We start from the raw sequence: 23646 nt of genomic DNA on the forward strand, positions 1-23646 counted from the left end.
CCCCCCCTTGTTTTCCCTCACATTTTGCTTACTGATGTTCTTTTGTGCTTGAGCTTGTGTACTTGTTGCCAACTTCCTTATGCTTCTCACTCTTTCTGGGACCTTTTCCAGTTTTGCTCATTTAATGACATAAGCAAAACCAATACAAAGCTTTACTAAAGCTACATAGTTGTAACTCCTGTTTATCCTTTTGTATGAATCCCAAGGAGCATTTTAGTATGAGAATAATCTGAATTGTAAAGTTAAAGGGAGTGAAGAAATGTTTTGCTGTGGGTGGGTTGGGGGAAGTTGTTTCTGTTTTGGGGACTGCTCTTGAAATTATTATCAAAAAGGCTTGTTACAATTTTAAATACTCATCAGTTAGACTGTATTTTCCTCACTCTGCATTTCCTTCCCTCCTCCTTAGTAAAGTTACTTGAGTCGCCTTCTCTAACAGCAGAGAGTAACCAGAGCTTTATGATGATTAAAGGATGTACAATTTTGTAATGCTCTTTGTAGAGAGAGATTTTCTTCATATACTCAGTAATATGTAAAAAATTTAATGTACGAGAATTGCAGAGTTAGGGGGGCAAACTGTAGGATGTAATGCAGTGTATGTAGCAGCAGTGTAAATTACTTGTGCTTAAACATTAAATATCTGAAATTCCTGGAGAGTGCATGTTTGGCTTCAGTTGTATGTAAGTACCTTTCTAATTCTTAGATGTTTCTGTCATTACTTAAAATAAACAGAGGTATAGCTCAAAGAAATCAGAGAATGTTGAGCATTAAAAGGAGTCTGATTTTTGCCATGGAAATTACCTTAGCCTGTTAAATGCTATGTTGAGCTCTTACAGAGGATATGGTTGTTTTCTACAAATGGATTGTATGTGTAAAGTATTTACTCATATCTGTATTCCAGATAATATCAGTTGAAGGTTAAAGAATTCTTTAAAGCATTTGGTTTTTATTTAGTAATTTTTTTCCAACAGTAATCAGATTTTCTTTCCACTGCAATTATTACAGACCATCTACTGGTGGTTAAAAAAAAAATCGGGAAAATGTTGTTACTTGGTGAAGGACTAAAATAGTATTTTTTCCTTAAGATCTGACTCCAGAAGAAATAATAATTGTAATCATTCAATACAATTAGATGTATACAGAAAATACTAATAATCCTGTCTTTAAATAGTATTTGCCAGGCATACCTATGTACAGTAGCTTTTCAAACTTGTTTTTCTTAATTTGATATTAAATTAACATGGCCAGCTGCTTTTTAGAGTTATTTCTTCCAGTGATGGACATAAGATGCACATGAACAAAGAAAACAGATGAAAGCACTTCACAATGAAACTCTTGCTCCATCTACTGCATAGTCAAGAGAAATCTTATCTACAGAAAGTTGGTATGAGCAATGAGGGTCGACCTAATATAGATGCTGGAATTAGTCAATGGAAGACGTAATCATTATTAGAGAATGTATGTCTACAGCAGTGTTTATAGACAGGCTAAGGTAAATCTAATCACTCAACCTGTGCAAAGCAAAGTAAACAAAAAAGCCTGTATTTAAAGGTCCTTTTTAAGAAAGCTATTCTTGCTTATCCAGTGATTGCAGTATAGTGCTTATACCAAAATCAAATTTGATGTTTTCTAAATACTACAAGATAATACTGATTATTATTGGTGGTGGTGATTTTGTGACCTTTTGTAAAACTTTGTAATTTTGATATACTGTACAGGCTTTTTTACTGTTACTTGTTAAATCCATATCTTAAGTAGAGTTCTTTTCAAAGTGAGTGATGCTAAGCCTTCTGGAGTAACATAGAAGAGACAAACTGGCCTCCCATATCCATCTGTTTTCATTTCCTTCACATAATAATAATTATTAACCTGAAGAAGCTGAATTAAATATAGCACTTGACTATTGGACTGAAGTTATTATGGTAACGTGAAATATTAATGGTGCATGAGCCATTTTCCTAATGTTGTCTTGATTTAATTGAAGATATTTCGAACACTAGCGCAGTGGGTGACAAACAAAAAAACCCCAAAGCAAACTGGGAGGCTGTCAAGTATATTGGTGAGTGGGACAGTTATATATTGGAGTTAAGTTTGCCCCCAGATAATTACTGAGAAAGGGGAGAAAGCTTTGCCTGATTTCAGGTCAGCTGTTGGGTGGTAAAATGAATAGAACCTTTGTTAGCTGTTTGGTGAAATGAGAAAGACATTTTAATGTGATAACTTTCATCCCCTGGGTTTGGAACGGTTCTAGTTAGTTTGGTAAATTAATGGAAAAAAATTACAAACTCCTGGTAAGCCTGTGATAATTTAGGGATCACAGCAGTGTGTGGCTTTCCTCACATCTTAAGAGGCAAGGAGCATCTTGGGACTGTAGGTGAGAGACAGAACCTTGGCAGGTTGATAGTGGAAGAGAGAACATAACATTGCTGTCTGACCCATCCTAAGTCTTGGAATAATTCAATGATGTCCATTTGAAATCTGCATAAGGATGACTCTCCTTTTAAGGTTTTGAGGATGGATTCCCACTTGCCGGTATGGAAATTGATAGTCCCTGTCACCTGATGACATTGTCCTCAAGTTCCCATGACTTCTTTGCTTTCCTGACTTTCTCTTCCTTAAGACTGAATCAGATTAATTTCTGTCTCAATATGAGACAGCATCTGATTAGTTAAGTCACCTCAGTTGGGAATTTCCAGACAGTAAGACACATTGCTCTCATGTTATCTAAACTGTTTCCATGTCCATCTTAGGACAGAACCAAGAGTTGTCCCTGCTAATGATGGGCTGGATGCCACTACTGCTGCTACTGGTTATTTGCTGTATCTCACCATCTAGATCAGGAAATGCCTGATTTTGATGGCTTGCAAGCTGGGGTACTGTCTAAAGACTATAGTTTGGGATCTGGGATTCCTCACCCACTGATTGTCAAGGACTCAAGAGATGAAGTCACACTTCTTTTTAATTGTAATTGTGTTCTTACTTATGGATTGGCTGTTTCTTTTGATGACTGTATTCATTTTGAATACATATTAGTTTCTGGGTAAATCAACATGTATTGTGTTTTAATATTTTCTTTGTATTCTGTGATGTTTTTTCTTTTGCTTCCTTTGCTGACTTATGTAACATGGACTATTTCTTTTATGTTCATTCTTTTTCTTAATGCTTGGCTTTTACATCTTGGCTATGCTCACACATGATTTCTGTTTATGGTTTTAATTTAGCTCATTGACAGATATCTGTGGTATATGTGTGATTGTCAGTATTCATTATCTGCTGTAGTACTGTAGCTGCCAGTTTAAAGCATATAAAGAAATAGATTTTTTTTTCTAGCTATATTACATACTTTGAAAAAATCTTTGTTTGATTTTTTTTCATTTTTTCAATTTAGCTTCCTAGTTGTATATATTCCTGAAGTGCTAAATGATGATTGTTTGTGATCACAAAAAATTGAAGCCCAAAGGTTAAAATAGGTGGTTGCAAGAGTTTAGAAAAAAAGGGGCTTCAATGAGATTGTTGTCTGAGCTCAGTGTAGAGCGTGTTCTTTGATCATAAGATATGAGCTTGTCCAAGGGGCATACAGTGTTTGGATAGCTTGAAGTTAAGCATAAATCTGTGCAAGGTTGGGAATATGTTTGCTAAGTTGAAATGTGGTGTAGCATTATCCACATAAAGGTAAATAGCTACTACAGCCCAACTGACAACATTTTATTTGATCTGTTAATTGCATGAAAAACAGGGCAGAGAGCACTCCACAGAAGGTTGTTTTCATTTTGTTCTGGTTTTTTTTTATTATTTGAGTTCCCCATGTCACACTATACCAGCTGCATACATAGTCATAATCTTGCTCTGTATGTAAAACATAATTTACACTTTTCAGACAACCAACTAAGTTTAGTCGTGTCCTCACAACTTTATCTGCAGTTCCCACATTAGATCAAGTTCTGTTAGACTGTTCTCATAGACAAAGCCTTTGTAATGGAATACTGCTTGAGTGCAAGCTCATTGGGTAGGAGTGTCCTACACCATCTGAGGTGCTTCCTCCTCTTAGGAACGTAACTGGTTTTCCTGTGTCAAAATATGCATTACTCCTCAAAGTCAACCTTTGTATCATTGCTTACCAAAAAAAATGTCTGTAGAATGCTGAGTCTGATTATATCCTGGCTTAAATATTAAAACTGCATCACCTTGGCAAATGAGGACCAGTAGGCACTCTGTGCTTCAGTCTTCTGAGGCAAGACTTAATGACATCAGAAGGCCTTGCTGAAGAGAGATGGACCAGGAAATATTATCAAGCCTTGAAGCTGAAGAAAATAAGCTAGTATGCTCTAGTGTAAGAGGCCATGACAGTGCTCTCCAGGTCAGGAAGGATTCCCTGCCCTTGCCCTGAAAGCTTCAGCTCCTGTGGAAGGGTGTGAAATAGGCCCTATTAATGTGCTGTAGCTCCATGCGCTTTTTTCTTAATTCTCAAAATTATCTTGTTGCCTAGCTACTTTTAGATACAGTAATGGCTGTACTGTATTGTATGAAGGGAAATATTAAGAGGAGTCTCCACGCCCTTTAGATTAGACTTCCAAGATCCCTAAAAGGTATATGTCAAAAGAATATTGGAAAATCCTTCTGAGTATTGGGTAACTTCATTTGAAATATAACATCCTCAAATATCGGAGTCCTGCGCTGCCCTACAGTTTCTCTTCTAGGACATGTGTACATCAATTAGTACATATTGCTATCAGGTTGGATATTTTAATTGGCCATCTCATCACTTTTTAGAAGCTGGCTTTGCTTCAAAGTTAATAAGACCTTGAGGTAAAATAGTCTTCAGATTAAGATGGTGATCTGTCTTGATGAATTCATCTTTGGATCCATTAGATGAATCCAGTAACAGGGATGTAAAGACTTTAGAAATGATGTCCAGCTTGCTAAAGGAGTAAATTAATTTTCCATTTTATGTAGCAGATCACTCCTAAAGGATAGATGCTTAAAATCATGTTGTGTGCTCTTCTGTCTCACACACCCAGTGCAGGTAAACAGCATAAATCAGCACGTCTACTTATTTGTTTGTGGGATTTCTTTTGTTTGTTGGGGGGTTTGTTTGGTTTTTTCCCCCATCCTTCTGTTTTTTTACCTTGTTGTGGAATGGGAGTAAGCATCTCCTGGCTAAAGTTTCACTACTGGTGTTGGTTTACCTCTGGATTACCCAGAAAAGTGGTGTCATCGATTTTCTTTTCCATATTATTCCTGTTCTGACAATGTGGTTCTGCATGGAGCTGATGTGGCCCCATCTTCCTGGTGCTGGGTGTTCCCCTTCCTCCTTGGGCCTGTGCTGATGTCCGGGAAACTCAGGGGGGTGTGGTACATGTGCTTGGGGAGCTGGAGGCTACTCTGGCAGAAGAGTTGTTAGGTTTTGTCTGGCTTGGTTCCCTGTGTTGGCTCTTCATCCTGCTGTCCCAGTGGTACTGTGGCTGTAGGTGGGTGTGGGCATGTGACCAGTGTTGGGTTGGCTTTAGCAGCCATCAAACCACATGTGGACTCTTCCAGAGTTGTTTTAGGTATAGAATGGGCAAGGAAGAAATTCCCATTTTATAAACTTTGAGAGAAAGAATGAATTGGGATTCAGAACCTGGTCCCAATTAGCTTCGTGTAGGCTTTCCTTCTGTAGAAAAAAGCTCAGCTGGCTCAGAAGGCTGTTTGATCATGAGTGTCTGAGACAGTGCTATTATCTGGTTGCTCTTTTGTGAGTAAACCTTGCCTCTTGCTGCTGCTCTTCTTGCTTGAGGCAAGCCTTAGGTTTCCAGATTTTAGTCTCCAGACTGTAGAAACAGCCCTTTCCCCTCAGTTTTGAAGTTTGGTATTAAAGGATTTCCACTTCTTGTACTCCTGCAAATGTTTGAAAAGCAACATGTGCTTGACATGATCCTGAACTGTAAGTTGTTTCATGTCTCTTCTGCCTTTCATTAGTCCAGTTGAAAAATGACCTGGGTGCATCATTTATAAGTGCAATAAAAACTCTTGCCAGTTTCCTTTGCCAGAAGTTTTGCTTTCTGGGTGTGTTCCTGTTCAGTTGGTTCAATTAATGATCAACATTAGCATTTTCTTTTCTTTCTTTTTTTTTTTTAGTGAGGACTTTTGAGCAACCTGTGAGTGCTGTGGCATTTGGTCGCAGTGCCCTGTACCTGCCTGCATCTCTGGGTGCTGGCAGGATGTCCTGGGTGGCCTGGGAACACTCACTGGAAGCTCTGTACTGGCAGGTTTGGAAATCTCATTAAGTCAGAAAAGTTCAGCAAGGTTAAACTGATCACCTCCTGAAGAAAGAGCAGTGGCTGGCAAGAAATGTTTCAAGAACTCTGTGTGAAGGACAGTGTTTAAAGGTGTCCAGGAGGCTGCAGTAGGAAGTCTTTCTCCTTCCTTCCCCCTGCCTTAAGTGGTTTACTTCAAAAACATGCGTTCATCTTAGGTTTCATGGGTGAGGGATATTAATCATTTTATTTTGACAAGATAGGAAACAATTTATTCTTTTGCTTGATAGGGCTTGACTGTAGCTTCCAGTACTATACCAAATTACAAATAAAAATGAGTAAATGTGAGGATTTTAGGAAAAACACTTTTTTTTTTTTTTTTTTTTTCCCCCCCTGCTGTTCCACCGTGGCTTACTGCAGCACCCTTTAGCTGGTTTGTCTCAATTTTCACTGGGGCTATAGGGAGGGTTCAGGTTTTTTTGCCGCAATTAATGGAGATGATATGGGCCAACTGTCCTGAATTAGCCCTGGAAAATCTTGTTTGTGTGTTTGGGATGAGTCAGGAAGGAAAGTGCCAGGTTGAAATAACTGTGCCAATTCTGAGTGAAATGGAACAAAGGCAGGAAGGTCCTGTTCTTCTGCACCTGCACGCCGGGCCAGGCTGAGGGCTTTGGACCCAGGGAGAAGAGGAAACCTGTTAGCTGAGTTCAGGTTACAAGACCTGATTTAATTCCATGAAGGTATTTGTTTTTCTGAAATATTTTGACTGACCTCTTAGGGGAGGACCAGTGCATTTTTAAAAAATTTTTTTAATCATTTGAATAAAAAGTATCTGTGATTCCATGTAATAATGAACTCCACCCTTCCATATGACATCACTGCTGCATTAAAGCAAAATAAAAATAAACTGGGAGCAACAACATGGTTGTTAGCTGTGTATAGCACTGCACTAGTAGATCGTGGGCTCTGTTTTCTATCCTTGATTGCTTCAGACATGGAGCTGTAAACATTGCATCCTGTGTAGTTTGTGATTAGAAAAACAATTCTGTCTCAAAGTTGTCAAACTGATTTCTGTTTCACAAAGCTATGTTGATCACTTTAAAACAAACAAAACAAAAACCGCCAAACAAAACAAAAAAACCTAAACAAAACTTCTAAGGGGCTTAGATACCATAGTAACAAGCACAGGATAAGATCTACCCAATGCTCAGCATAAGTTTACCTATTGCCAGTATATATGTATGCTTTTAGAAAGGAATCTTTATTGTGTATTGACATAAAGGGGTTGTATTTCACCTTGCAATAGAAATGTTTTACTATTAGCTTTGAAGTTGTTTTTTTAAATAATATTACAATTAGGAAGAAAAGGAAAGAGATACTAAAAAAGAGTAAGGGGAAGGTATCAAGTGAGATACTAAACAAAATACTATATATTGACCTCTAAGCTTACAGGTTGGATTATTTTTTTTTCAGTTTTATAAAATGCTTTTCAGGGTTATAGCATCAGTTAATTAAATGTTTCCATATGCTTGACTGAGGCGAGTTTTATTTGAATTCATTGTTATTACTAATAGCTTCAAGCTCTTTCAAAAGTTCATGCCTAGAATTCCTACATATTATGTAAATCTGATATAAACAGAAAGATGCACATGCTTGTGTGTGATTATTTTCTTTGTGTACTTCTGGAAAGCATGCGTGAGCAAGCTCAGGGCATGGGTAAAGTTTTGTCTGATTTTTTTCTGTCTCTGCTATGCATTGACTTTGGTATCTGATTTAAAATCTCTATATACTTTTTCCCTCTCATTGTGTGTGTTTGTTTCTTGTTGTTTTCTGAGCTAAGTCCTGTTTCAGTGGAGAAAGTTGATTGCTTTGGATTGTGGCTGCTTTTTTTAATAACAAAGTTTCTATCATGCATTCCCAATTAGTATGCATTTAATTGCTGATAAGAAATTATGAAAGGAATCATGTGTGCATACATTCAGTCTTTTTAATGGCCCCCTCTAAAGCACTCTTTCATGTGTTAGATATGAAAACTTAGAGGTAGATAGTGCTCTATTAATGCTTTGACTGAGATCAGAGGTGCTTTAGTAATTGTAGTATGGTGTGACAGGTACATGTGTCAAGGGTAAGCTGTGGTTTTGTGCAGATGTGAGGTTTACCTGGAAGAGGAGTGAAACCCCTTCTTCTGGCACTAGCTGATGGATCAGGTACTATCATCTTGTGCAGTTCAGAGTTGCACCATGCTTCATGTCTGTAAACCTGGACCTCAGGGTGCTCTTGCTTTGTGATGCAGAACAAGCTGATCTGAAGATTTCTGTTGGTTTCTGCATTGAGGTTTATGAAGATCTTTCAAAAAAACTGGACTCTTCTGATGTAGTTTGATTGTTGCTTCAGCATAAGAAAAAGGCTTGCTAGAAGCTCCTAGGTCCTAAAGGTATACTTACAGACAGCAAGCAGTTAAAACATTAAAACAGCTGGACATCCAGAACGTTGCTTCACATCTTTCTCCCCTTTCCTTCCCCTGTATTGTGAATCAAAGCTGTTGCAGATCAGAGCTGCTTAGAAGATGGTCTTCTAAACCCTTCAGACTCCCTCTGAGCTAGCTATCTTTATTATCTTGCAAAATACGACAGCTGTTACAAATGTTCACATGTATGGAATGTACTTGAAAATGTTTGGATTTCTGAATATAAAAATTGGCCACAAGAAACAGGAGATAATTGAGAGAGAAGGTGTGATGATGTGCCTTTTCTAGCACTGTGTGTGCATACTTTGCTGCTGCGAACTGACTGTACCAAGGAATTTGCCTTTCAGTAATTCAAGAAGGGGAAAATTCAGGACTAAGATGTTTATTTAATCAAGTGAGTTATATTTGTAGGCAGATAGATGTGTAGAAATTACCCCGTTACTCAGAAGAGCTATTAAGATGTTGTTTGATTGAGAGAAACTGTGTTTTGGTGGTCGCAATGATTTAGGGGACTTTTTAAGACAGCTGTAAGAGCCGTTAATATACGTGATGATGTAATCTTAATTACAGTGTATAATCTGTGAGAATACTACTCTGGTGGCTAGCTAAGTGGGTAAAGGATGCTGAGTAAGTAGAGTAGTGGAGTGCACACTTTGTAGCTACTTGGTGGGGTTAATTCTTCTGCACTTTCTCAAAGATAATGTGTCTGGGTATTGGGTCATCTTGCTTTTGCAAAGCTGCCTTGGGTAAACAAGGAAAATGATAGCCTTGAGTCTTGGGGAAGCCATGAGTCAGATTAACTCTTGTGATTTTAGTGCCTTTGACTGTGATAACTTTAATGCAACGTCTCAGAAACAAACCTTGTTCGGAGTAATAAGACTTAATTGAGCTCTCTTCAGTCAGTCTAAAATTGAATGCTAGGATTACTTTTTTGAGATTTCTGAAAATGTGGTGGATTTGGATCTGTATGGGTTTTTGGTTTGTTTTGGGTTTGGTTGTTGGGGTTTTTTTTAATATTTGACTAATGTACAAAATACCTGAATGACTGCTCTAATATACTGTTTCAGCTCTAAACTTTTGTTATTGCTGCACCTTTTTTTATTTAGAATTGCATTTTAGTTTAATAAACATCTAATTTTATGTGTTGATTTCTAGACAGTTAATTGATACAAACTGAACATACAGGAAGTCATGTTTATGATATACTAGTAAGGTAGTGTTTCACACTGCATATTATATATATTATCAAGATATCTAGAGAAGTATCAGAATCCCTAATTAAAATCCTGTGTAGAAATGCAGGTTGTTAGCTGGAATTGTTTTTAGATGGCAATGAACTTCAAGGAGAGTGGTGTTTTTACTGCCCACTTGTTTCCAGCACCCTGAAAAATTTCTCAGAATTTAGATATTGTTCTTCTGAAATGGCATTTTTAAATAGCCACACAGTAGCTGATGCATAATGAATGAACACATTGTAATGGACCAGAAAGGTCTTAAAACTACATCGCCTGTTTTTCTAGACAATGTGGATATTCCATGCTTCTGTGGAATACAGCTTTAACATTGTTTGGAAATAATTTCAGAGATACTGTTGTTTGACCTAACTTTTGGGTTTTTTTTCTGCCAACATCTTAACCTTGTTATGTTTCTATTTCATTGAATGCTGATTTCTAGAAGCTGATGAGTTTCTAGATTAAATTCCTCTGTACTTTCCAACAATATCAAGCTGATTATGTGCAAAAGAGAAGCCTATTGCAAGACTTAAGAATAATAATTACAATTTAATTCAGTGATGTTGAAATTCAGAAATTATATAGTGTCTCACAAACTAAGAAACTTGACCTTTATGCATGTTTTCTGTCGTCCTTGGGCATAGCTGGGAAGAATAGTTGAATCTGAAGATAATCTGTCTAAGAGGCAATAATTGAGAAAATATCCAGATGATAGTTTTTCTGTCACAAAAAGAGCAAAATCCAGAATGGCCATGACCCTGAACTTCGTTACTCTTTTTTTTTTTTTTTTTTTTTTTGGTTCAGTGTTACATTGTCATTATGATCAAGTAACTGCTTTCCCTGTTAAATCTGCATTAAAATGATCTATCTTGTGAAGCCATCTTTCGCTTTGCCTGTGGCATTGGCTTTGCTTGCCTATCCAACTGTTTATTTACAAGATCTCTTCAAGTATCTACTGGAAGTAGGCTAATGCTGTGAAGCATATGAAATTGGCAATTGATATTAGGCTTTCTAATGCATCTTGTAGGCATTGTATTTCAAGTAATTAAGATCTAATTGTGTGCATAAATAGGCTCAAAGACTTGAAGCTTGTGTAGCATAGTGCTGTAGCTGTGGACAGGGTTCTAGGTACAGCTATAATGTTATCACCATACAAATACTGATCTTGCAGGGTGTTTTCTTAGGTGAGACTTATTTGGGCTCTGGTTTATTGAATGCCTCTTTGCCTGGAGCTGTCCTTCTGATCCTCTTTTTCCAAGTCCACAGAAAGTTTTTAATTATGTGCTTCTAAAGGATAGATACTATTGCTAGCATGTTATTTTATGGTTGAATAAATGTGTCTGATACACAGAATCTAAACATGCCTGGCTTGTTTCCTTCTGCAGTAGCTCATAAAACAGTTTAGCAGCGGGGACAAAGTAGTATTTTCCAGAGACACTCGGGTAATGAAAAGACAAACAGAAAATTATATTTAGGACTGTTCTCCTGGACATAGTGAATAATTAATAATGCTGGAGGTGATGTAAGCAGAGTTGTGCTACATTTGGGAAGAACATTCTGGTTGTGGTATACTCCTTGTTTTTTCCGGTTGTGTTGCAGCTGTTTGCTAGTTTTCCCATTTCTACTAGTGCTTATGTCCTGAAATAACTCCGCTCGGCTCAGTGGGACTATCTGTAAGCCTGGCGGTTTACAGGAGGGGATTGACTTCAGTCTATAATAAATGCACACTGAAGTTTGAAGCGCTGCTTTAAATTCTATTTTGCATAAGAAAATAATTACTTGCATAAGGAATAATGTGTGAGATCAGCATATACCAAATTAAGCTGGGTATTGGGAGACACAGTGAAACCTCCCATTGCCTTCTGACTGCTTTCAGCTTGTCAAAGATCTTTGACACCTTTGGTCTGTAAAGAAACAGTCTCAGTGTTCTGTACAAGGGTATTGAGATACCCACTTTTTGACTGAAGCAGTGAAAAATGGGAGAATATTAAGGTGTCTTTTGAGTTTCGTTGATGCTTTATGCTTAGCAGGAACTGAGTGAGCTGGGAGTAAGCATGCCTTTGTTACAAAATATAAAAACTGGTCGGAGAAGACACTGTTTCTGCTTACAGTATTTGCCTGCCTTTAAATCTGTAGCTTAAAAATAGAGGCTAAATTTTACCTGTTAAACATTTGTACCCATCTGCCACTAATGTTAGAAAGCATTTGAAATACTGAAACACTTAACACCCCTTTGACATCTTCTGTTACTTTGGTTTCTCCTTGGAACATTTCCAAGCCCTATCTGTGTCTTGCCCCTTATATACTTGGAAGTTAAAGAGTACAGAAGCACTGCAGATCTCAGTGACTAACATTTAATGTGGGATGATGTGTTGGCATGCATTAAAAATAACATCCTTTTAGTTCTTCAGACTTTTTGAGATATGAAATGTATTTATGAGATAACATGGAGGGTTTTAAGAAGGCTTTAAGCAGATTATTATTTTTAAATGAAGATGTAGATTGTTCATTATTTGAAAACTTCTATGACTTACAAAAAGATACAAAGGGGTTTGGGGACCAAAGCCTACTTGAAAAATTTTTTTCTCATAATGTTATTTGAGTGAAGAAAGTTAAAAAATAATAGAGTGAAGCCTTGTTTTCAAATATGCAAAAGTACAAATATTTTCTTTACTGTGTATTTTTAAAAAAGTAAATTTGGTTATGATTAGACAAAGTTATTTGCAACGTAACAGTGTAGTGTGTAGTTTGGCATAGTTTCATACTTTAAAAGTCAGCAGTGGTTTGTTAATTACTGCCTAGGTGTCTCTAGTTTTGCATTTGGAGCTGGTAAAATCTTTCTGCAGACCTTCTTCTTGAGACATACATCAAACTCTGCCCAAAGACAGTGTGTTCTGTTTAGGCAGCCATCCAAAATTATCAGTTATATTTTAGAAGTAAATGAATGACTCCCCTCTACAACTTTTTATGATTTTAATCTATTTTGCTGCAACTGTCTAAAAAACAAGTAGCTAAATTCCCAAATGTTTTTATCTGCCTTCCAGCATACCTCTGTGGATGGATACACTGAACCACATGTCCAGCCTATCAAGTCGAGTAGCAGACAAAACATCCCCCGATGTAGAAACTCCATTACATCTACCAATGAAGAGCATCCTCACATTGGAAATTATCGCTTACTGAAAACAATAGGAAAAGGAAATTTTGCCAAAGTGAAACTGGCAAGGCATGTGCTTACTGGAAGAGAGGTAAGCCTTTCAAAAAAAGAAAACAAACCAAAAAGGCTGTCAGTGTGTTTTATGTTCTCTTTGGCTATCTTTATAAGTATTTCTGCTATTCTTTCACCTTTCTCTTCTGAATAGAAAAAGTGCATTTTTAGTCGTCATAAAACAAGATGTAAAGAGGCTGTTTCAGGATACAGGAAAGGTTACGTGAGGTGCCAGAGTTTTCTCCCTGTAACCACTCACCCCTTTTTTAAAAACATTACTTCATGGTGAGGAGATCAAAAAGCTTGCTGCGCCTAAAGGGGTAATTTGGATCTGGGAGACCACCTGTTCATCCCCAAGCATTTCCAAAACTGAAGATAAATCTATTGATAGATTTAATTGATATTGATAATCTATTGATAGATAGGTAGGTAGGTAAATAGGTCCTGATATTGAAATATATTGATAGATAGATCTTGTGTTTGGAGAGCCTGGTTTTGCAGTGGACAGGATAATATTGTCTGACAGAAGTGTAAGACTGATTTCTTGGTGGTACCATCTGGTGGCAAAGTTCTGAGCTCTTGCTAGTAGATCCTAATAGGTAAGGAAATTTTGCTTGATGAAATGCATAAAAGCAGACATATATGCATGTCTTATAGGCACATCTATGCTTTTACTCATGGAGGTGCAATATATTTTTATTCAAACATTTTTCTGAGTTTAGTAATCCATGGTGTGTGTTGTTTTTTTTTTTCCCCAAGGTTGCTGTGAAAATAATAGATAAAACACAGCTAAATCCTACTAGTCTGCAAAAGGTAAGAATATACCATAATATCTGAAATTCTATAAACAGTTGAACTGTGATCTTTTGTTTACTTGACAAAAATATTTTGTCCCTTTATCTAGCTAAACAAACATCTTTGTGTATACAGGACCTTGGGGGACACAGTGGTATCCTACTGTCTTTGCTACAAGGTGCATGTGCAATTTGTCCGAGGGCAGTTACTGTATGTGGTTCCTAAGCATTGCTTCTTCGCTCTTCCTTCCTCCAGCTTTACTCTTTGCTGACAATAACATTTGTGTCTAACTACATACACAAGTAGTTTGTCTAAATATTAAGTCAAGACGTAATGCTGTAAAGGATAGCAATTTTCTTGAATTTGTCTTTAATGTAGTAATTAATTTTTGTGCACTTGTAAGTTTTAATAGTTTTATTTCACCTTTGTTTTTACAGTCTTTCAACTTTAATAAAGTATTTGTTAAACTCAAGGGACCTTTGGCAGTTACTTTTTGTGTATAGAATTGACAAAATGACTGAACGTAATCAGAACATTCTTGTTTGTAGATAAAAATTCAGAAGTCATTCATAACCATTGTGATAAGTGCTTTAACAAAACTCTGGAGGTTTTTTGTTTGGTTTGGGTTTTTTACTGTTTAACTCTCCATATGGTTGGTTTTGGCTGAAGCACAGAAATGTCATATTGTCCTACTGGAGATTGCCTATTAAAATCGGGGATATTTTTTTTGATTTACAAATACTATGCTGCTGCTGTCTGTAGCCTCTTTCTGTCATTCTACAGCTATGACTTACTGCTGTTCTTTTATCTCTGGCTGCCATTACATTTATTTTATTGTGCAACTTCTGGTTGTGAGGAGTTATAAACAGCTTTGCTTTAATTTTTTTTTCCTTTGATTTCTTCCAATTCTTTGATTTATTTAATTTCTCTTCTGTAGTGTTTTTGTTTGAGTATAGATTCTTCAGGATTTTGTGGTGGTTTTTTAATTCAACCTGCTGTGTAGAGTTCATGCAAAAACTTTGCTATCCTTAAGTCCTACACACTATATTAAGCAAATCTCTTTCCTAATATTTGAGGTAGTGAAGAGGGACCCATAGAGGCAGTATGTGACAGAGCATACTGTGGAAATCCTGTGCTGCTCACAGAGTTTGTTTCCTACTTAGCTTGGTATTTACACTTGGAGAGCTAGGTGAGTTTGGTTGTTGAGCAATGAGAGGGTAAAAAATATTTAAACATTTTGGAAAACTAAGCATAAAACATTTCTGTGACAGTTGCTTTAATGATAAAGACGTATTTCACACAGATATATTCAGTAATAATTCAATCATTCCAAGTATAAATGAAACTTTCATAGCCTACAAAAGATGCTGTCACACCACACAAGTAGTCACAAAATACTCCTGTAATAGTGCATTACTGCTGCTGTTTATTTTTTGAGTGGGAAGCTGATAACAAGAGAAACATGAGGTACACAAGGTACAGTTAGAAGCAGCTTATAGAAGAACTAAGGATAGAAGTTAAATTCGGTGATCTAAGCACAATTCCATTCTTCAGTAACTTCTAGAAATATTTAGGCCATGCATCTTCTGCTCACACTGGAAGGTGTGATAATTCGTTGGTATAAATCTGTGATGGTTTGACTCTGGCTAAATGCCAGGTATCCACCAAGTCGCTCTATCACTTTCCCCCCCACCCCTTTTCCCCTTGTTTTCTCAATAGGGTAAAGAGGGGAAAGAAGATAAACTAACCCTTGTGGGTGAAACAAAAGCAGTTTTAATATAAGCAAGGCAAAGCAAAAGTCCGCGCGCGGAAGCAAAAGCAAACAGATTTAGTCTCTACTTCCCATGGACAGGCAATGTCGGGCCTTCTCAGGAAGCAGGGCTCCAATACGCGTAGTGGTTGCCTCGGAGGACCAAGGGTGGCCCCACTCCCTTCCTCCTTTCTCCCAGCTTTATACTGAGCAAACGTCATATGGTATGGAATATCCCTTTGGTCGGTTTGGGTCAGCTGTCCTGGCTGTGTCCCCTCCCAAGATCTTGCCCACCCCGTCCCACTGGGGGAAATATCAGAAAGAGCCTTGGTGCTGTGTAAGCACTGCTCAGCAGTAGCCACAACACCAGGGTGCTATCAACACCCTGCCAGCTCCCGACATAAAACACAGCACCGTGAGGGCTGCTGTAGGGAAAAACCAATTCCAGTTCAGCCAGACCCAGTACAAAATCTTTCCTTTGTACCACCTTGATTGTAGTTTTCAGGAAAAAACTTTTGGTTTGAATCTCTAAATATCTTCATCTTCTTCCAATTTTCTGAGAATTTTGAGTGAAACTGAATACTGATTCCCTGAAAGCTTTTAAGTAAGCTTAAGCAGTTTTTGCACAGTTTCTCAAGCAACTGTAGTTTTTTAAAGGAAATAAAGAGTGGGAGGTTGTTTTATCAGCATGCTTAGAATTACTACTTCTGTTAGTATTTTAACAGGTCATTTGTGTATTGTAAGTAAAACAATTAAAAAATTCTTGTTCTGCTCTATGAAATTGGTCATCTTTCTGCACTGAGCTATTACATAAAGTTTGTGATTCTGTACTATATAGCATCACTGTAATGTGAATTTTTAAAATTCTGTCAGGGTTGTACTGTACATAGGACTGTTAAGTAGTCAATTATTTCTTCAAGAGGTAATGTTGGGAATGGGAAGCAATAATAGTATTATTGTTTTAAGAGGAACAAGCACTTTTCTAATAATGTTTATAGAGGAATACTGGAGTATGTTACTGCTACAAAAATACCACTCCTGATATTGAACCCATCTGAATTAGCATAGTTGAGAGTACAGTCTCTAGAGCTTCAAAGCTGCTAAATTGTCAGCAAAACTTTTAGGCCTTCAATAACTGTTGACTTTTTTTGTTGATCAAACAAGACAAATACGTAGTGATCTTAGGCACAGGGTCATTCATAAAACCATCCCCTTTCCATCCACTATAATATAAAGGATACCAAGTCCAAGCAGGTTTTGCCATAGTATTTGCTACCGACCTAATTTAAGTAAAATGAGTTGAGGCATCATAGCTTCTCATGCACTGTTCTTTTTTGTAAGTAGAAATATTTGAGCACATACTTCAGTTGCTGAAAGTGTCATACAAGCTGGGTATTTAGTCACATGTATGAAAGCAAAGAAAGTGTTCAGTTTGCTCTTAACAATGTTCTTCAGTGTTACTTATGCCATGCAGTGTGGACAGGGTACTTTACAGACAGTTATTTTTACTTAAACCATCAGAAATTAGGAGATGACACAAGTAAGCTGATCTTGTGAATTTTTAAGTTTTGCATCCTTGTGCATGCAGTATGATAGTCTTAAATTATATTTCTTGCTTCAGGACCTCTGCCTATCTAAATAAACGATATTGAATTAAGGGTACTCCCATTTATTTTGTTTTCAATTCGTTCACTGTGTGGTTCTCATCTTAGTGAGCACGTGTTATAGAAGACAGAGCTGGCTTTTTTGTGAACTTAGTGACATATTGTACTGACTTCGCTTTTTCCACTGACATGAACGTAAGCATTTGGGTTTCATCATAACTAGAATTTATATCACAATTGCTGTTGTTTTCTGCATGTCTGCTGCATTGAAAGTGTCTTCTTTACTGGTTTCATTAGGGGTGTTTCTGAAATAGCATTTTGTTGCTCTTCAGCAAACTGCTAGTGGAGGAGAAGGTGCTTTTTTTTCTTAATAGGTTTGATTAGCAAGTGACATTTCAGATTTCCCTCTTTAGGGCTTAGTGGACTTGTGTTTATTCTTTAAATATATCTAAAGTCTCAAACTTAGGTTCTTTCTGTTGTGAAGAAAAGCAGAACAGAAATAAAGTAATAGTAGATTTGGAACGATTTCAATATGTTACCCATTGAAAGTTATGCTTTTTTTCCAACATCCCTTCTCAGTAATGATTTAGAAACTAGAGAAGCATTCAAGCATGTCTTTCAAAACAAGAAAAAGCCTTGGTTAACTAAAGATTTTTCATTTGACTGTAGTGACTTAAAATGGTAAATTTTAAATGTAGATGTCAACCTGACAGCAAGTAGAAGTGTTAGCAATTGTATGACAAAAGATCTTTGTGCTTTCTGCAGTCTGTGCCCTGACAAATAAAACTGGAAACGCAGGAATCAATTTTTCAAGCTTTGTGACTTTTCCATAGGTGTGAGTTCTACAAAATCCTCTAGTATAAGAGAAGTTATAGAGGCTACAACCTGTTTGCAACAAGGAGATGCTTGTTCAAGAGGTTTTTTTGAATGGTAGCACTTTGTTCAGAATGAAGAGTGGCCTTATAAAGGGGGCAGGGGGAAGTCAGGGAGCACTTACACCTTCTAAGAGCAGTATGCTGCTGCTGCTCAAGAAAATAGAGGTGTGCATGAATTTCAAAGTGCTGTTTTTCATCAATAAAATAAATAATTACGTAATCCTGCAGCTCACATTGTCACAAAAGAACTAATCTCACTGTTCTGTCTAGATTTCTGTAACATTAACAGACTTGGCTTTGTAGGAAATAACTGTGGTCTTGTTGCTTTAATACATCTCCTCCTTTGCATATAGAGGTATGCTGAGGGTTACTGAGAAGTGTAGTGGATATTGTTTAAAGATACATCTATTTGTAAATACAAATTGATGTAAAGGGGGGGCAGGAAGATATATCCTAAAGTAGTGCTCCACAGAATGCAAGTGTTGCAATGTGTAAAATAATGTACTCTAATACTTGAATACTGTTAATGTTTTTATTCAAGTGTTATCCGTCATTCAGAGACTTTCTACACTGTTTCTCTCTTGTAAGAGAAAATTGGAGGAGTGAACATTGGCGTTTTCTTAATTCATTACAGTGTGTATTTATACTGGGCCAAATAAAATCCTGAATATGCACCAGGACTCCAGAGAACAGTTCATTTGCCCAGTTTCCATTCTGCTCCTCCTTTGATGTTTTGAATATCTGATATGATAATGTTCCCTGATCTTTCTCCCCACTCCGCATTTGAGACACCCTTACACATCCCCTTGGACTGTATGGGCCAGGAGCTACACAAGGTCTAATGTGGCTGTGTTTGATCTCTGCATAGCGCTGTTCCATTATTTCAGTTTTTTCAACCTTTCAAACAATTTCTTTCTGCCTGTGTTGGATGGTATCTGTCACACCAAGCAGCTTTAGCAAAGCTGCTTGACTTAGTTACATAGCAGTATTGTGGAATACGTAAGTACATCTGCCTAATTTGCAAGATGCCTATACCTGAGTTACTTCAGAAAAAGGTTTGAAAATACTGGTTTCTAGGTAAACAACTTCTGGAAACTTGTCAGAAGTCAATAACAACTGCAAAACATGAACTCTCAGAGGAACATGTGTCTCCCCATGAAGAAGGCAATCTTGTGTGCTGTAGTTTCAGTAGTGGGCAGGCAGTTGGGAGAGCAGTGTTGTAGGGAATACAACCACTTAGAGGCTTTTTTAATCTTTTCTCAGAGGAAGCCATTTAGTCAGCAGACACCTACAAGTAGATTCCAAGATTTCAACTAACCTTGCTCATTTCTTTCTTCTCTGCTCTCAGATGTTTGTAGGGAGACTGACACACCATCCTGTCTGTAAAATAAAATAGCCAGTTTCCATGCAGCCTACGTTTGACATGATCTGTGTGGATGAGCATCACCTAGAAATAACTTCGGCTGCTTCAGCATTGTCTGGTTCTTGCTCTAAGCATGCAGATGCATTTCAAACAACTTTAAAAATGTCTTTGAGTCAAAATCCCCAAACAAACAAGAAGCCCACCTCAGAGTCACTAACCAGCAAGAAAATACGGAGATTCACCTTGTGACTTTGTTGCATTCATTTAGAATTTGCCTTAGAATAGCTGCTTTCTTTGAAAAGGTTGAGATTAACTACTACTTCTTGATAAGCTCATGGTGACTACCAGGGCTGTGTACCTGTTTTGTATGATTCATTTATATGCTGAAAAATGTGTATTCAACAGTATATTGTATACCTTGGGTCTTGGTGATGTCTTCTATTTGGAACTGGAGCAAGTAAATGTTTCTTTTATATAACAGAGTACCTGCATTAGGCTGGAGATCAGTAATGTTCTGTCTTGAGGAAAGTAGACTTTAATGTCCATTTCCTAGTAGGCTTTTTCTTTTCTGGAAGAAAAAATTGCATATTATGTGGAACAAAATTTCGTGTTACTATGAAATCAATTTGAATCTTAACCAGTTAGTAAACTTCTAAATCCTGTGAGAATATTGAATAATGTGTATCTTTTAATGCAATTACCATGTCCTTCATATTGCATGTAAAATTGTGTTTCTTAATGATCTTTTTTTCTAGATTTGAATTTATTTATGGAAGTCCAATACGTTAATCCTGCTTATAAAGACATGCATTCATTGCTGGAACTTTTATACAAGCATTAATACTGTTAAGTTATGAAACACCTTGCCAATCTTCTGGCAACAATTACAGTTTTCCACATACCTGCTTAGAAGTTCTTCTGAAGCTGTACCATATATTGGCTTAGATTTGTTAGCTTCTGCCTAATTGATATTGATTTAACTGAGAAACTTTTTCATGTGCAATGAATTCAAATACTTAGAAAACCAAAAAATGCACAATGAACAGCCTGGTATGATGTTTTTTTCATGCGAATAACTGACTTTATGAGGAAACAAGAATATGTGCTAAAGTTAATTGTAGTGCATAGTATTATGTACCCATCTGTTACACTTTGAACACAAGCAAACTGCATCATACTCTTCATGTTTTCTCTGGTAAATGCTTTTATAGCTTTTCCTTACTTCTGAAATTGTTGTAATGGCAATTATAAGGCAAGTGGATAGTAACTAACTTGAAATACTTATATAATGTAAATATAGAACTGCAATAATACTTGATCAAAAGCTGAATTTCAAAAATATTTTGCTCTACAGTGTTAAATAGAATAAATACAGAATTTTAGAAATGTTATGACTGTTACAGAAATGGAGTAATAAAACCATTGGTGTTGTCTCAGCAAAAGAATTTCTATTTCTCTTAACTTGTAGCCTCAGCCATTGTAAAATAAAAACTAAAGTGCTACTCTTTGAGGAGGTGTTCGATCTCTGGCTTGCATCATTGTACCCTTTTGCAAAGGAAGCATCTGAGCAAATGGGACTAATTTTGAAAATGGAGGAGAGATGTCCTCTGAGACATTGGGCAAGCTGAACAGCAACAACACACTTCTGCATTGAGCCAAGTTTCTCTATAAAAGAGGACTGTAGTGCTGAGATGTTTCCAAAATGTTTAAGCATTACGCTGAAGCCAGTGAGCTTTTCTTCCTTCATTTCAGCATCCTACTTCAGCCCAGTACGGGACTAAAGAGCATGCAGCACAGTAAATAGATTTGGTGATGGGAATATGATGTTCACTTGAAGTAAAACAGTGCAAGCTTATCAGTATTGACAGCCTCAAGTGTACAGTAACAGAACTATGTAGTCATTTTGGATTCCTTTCGTTTGCCTTCTTCCCCTTGAGTCTTGCTTCACCTCTTACTAAACCCATGAATGCTAGAAATTTAAGAGCAAAGACCTCTTGTTTCTGGTTTTTAAAAAAAGTAAACCCACCACTGTCTTAAGTATATATGCTTAGTGCTGTAAGTTTATCCAATTGGTTTTGATTATGTGACTCAGGATCATAAAGCAGACTTTCATCAACCCTAAACCTTCAGGCCTTGCCAGGGGGAGAGGGGACACTGCTATTTGTGGGCTGGTGTAAAATTTGGTAGTTGCAAGAAAAGTGAACTCACCTGCTTCACCTCTGTGGAGCAGCTGGGCTGGGGGACATCAGGATTCCTGATATCTAATTCCGTTCTAATATCTCTGTCTTCAACTTTTCTGTAGTACTACACCTCATATTTGCACCCACAGTTATGTATGTATTCAGGGTAGTTAGCTGAGCTTGCCACTCATCAAATAAATTGGAGCAAAGAGATAACAGATTATTCACACAAATTTTGGTTGGTTTTGTTCAGTGTAAAACTCCAGAAATGTCTATAAAACTTCTCTGTGTCTGTTTGTATAAAACTTAAAAATCAGTCTATTTTTGCTGTATAGTTGGTAGTGGTTATTTTTATATCATGTCTAAGGTGTAGATTACATTTTCTGGATTTCACTGCAGTATATTTATATTTGATTTTAATACTGTTTTCTGTGGCTTATACTGCTCCTTTTGGCTATCTAAAATTGCATATTTGTGTAACTTTTTGCTAATAAACACACTCTAAGAAAATTGTCTTGCTTCCTTGGCAGTTGTTCCGAGAAGTACGAATAATGAAGATACTGAATCATCCCAATATTGGTAGGAGCCCTGCATTTCTGCATTTATTTTATAATTATACTGTGTACATTTTATTCTCTTTGGCTTGATTTGAATGTATTTTACTGTTATGCTTTTGTTCATTAAACTTTTTTGAGGTAATAGGACGGTGAGCATTCAGTAAATGCTTCATTGTCCCACCTCTTTATTGACTCTGTTTGAAACAAGAAATTTGCTCTTGAGGAGATAAACTGCTCAGTATAGGAAAGCCTGTAAGGCACAGTAGGAGATGCTGAGCCTTCCCATCTGTTGAGGGCCCCAATTCCTCTCTTTCATTGACATTAATCTTGAGGCCAAAAAGCATGAATTTCTTAGGTGAAAGTAGCAAAACTCCTGTAGTTCAGTCTAGGAAAGTCTCCCGCTGACTGATATTTCCAGAAAATTAGAATTACAAAGTATGTAATTTTCCCTTTCTGCTTTAGTTCTTTCACCTACCCCACAGCTTCAGGGCCCTACTTTGTGATGACAATTCTTCTGGCTGAGGAGGGCTGGACAGTCTTGTTCCAGAGACAGTTAATGGTCCTGAATTGGCCAGAGGGCTTGTTGCATACAAGGTATGGATGAGGTGTACAAGTTATTACATGCTAGGCACTCCCTTCTCATCCCTTGAATTGTTTGTTGCTTTTCCAGCATTTTGCTGACTTCTGGTTTTTTTGGGGGTGGTGGGGGGTGTGTGTTTGTTTTAAATGAGTGGTTACTATTACAATCTGAGGAAAGTCTTCCAGATTTAACATTTCAGGTATCCAGTCAGTTTTTAGTTGATCAGAATCTCAGATTTCTAACTGGGAGCAGTTTACTAGTAAAACAGGGAAGGTTTGTATGATCTTAAATGTCTGTGTCAAATTAAGCACTAATTTCAGCATGAACTCCTTTGTACAGTGTGCATAAACTTCTGAGAAAATTGTGAATTAATATGCTTTATTATCAACTGTGATTTAGAAATTAATTTTGCTTTTTTTACACCCTCAAAAGAATGCTAACCTAAAGGATAAAGTTTTATTATGGTTTTGTGTTATCACTGGCCATAAATTATTCTCACTTCATGAGTGTAATTTTTTTTGTTTGTGCTGTGCTTTTGCTCCCTGCTGCAATCTTTCTCATTCATTTTTCTTGCAGTAAAATTATTTGAAGTTATTGAAACTGAAAAGACATTGTATTTGGTAATGGAATATGCCAGTGGGGGTAAGTGGATTCTTAATTCTGCTTTAAGGATAAACTGAAATACATAAAGCCATATCAGTTGAATGCCTAGGAAAAACTTAAGGATTTTATGGTTAATGGGTTATTCCAATCTGGCCTTCACAACGGTTCTAGCAGACCTCCCAGGGCAGACTTTCTTGCT

General features: G+C 37.0%; 1 protein-coding gene across 1 annotated transcript in view; it reads left to right on the top strand.

Moving 5' to 3' along the window:
- Positions 1-13125: 13125 nt before the first annotated feature.
- MARK1 (microtubule affinity regulating kinase 1) overlaps positions 13126-23646 on the top strand; it is a 36498-nt gene continuing 25977 nt past the window's right edge. Inside the window, exons 1-4 of the mRNA XM_026844823.1 lie at positions 13126-13180; positions 13900-13953; positions 22238-22286; positions 23421-23486. Coding sequence (XP_026700624.1) covers positions 22259-22286; positions 23421-23486 — 94 coding nt within the window. The 5' untranslated portion in view covers positions 13126-13180; positions 13900-13953; positions 22238-22258. The remainder of the gene's footprint in view (positions 13181-13899; positions 13954-22237; positions 22287-23420; positions 23487-23646) is intronic.

Source organism: Athene cunicularia, assembly GCF_003259725.1.
Source record: "Athene cunicularia isolate RWA chromosome 3 unlocalized genomic scaffold, athCun1 chr3_part1, whole genome shotgun sequence".
Classification (NCBI taxonomy): Eukaryota; Metazoa; Chordata; class Aves; order Strigiformes; family Strigidae; genus Athene; species Athene cunicularia.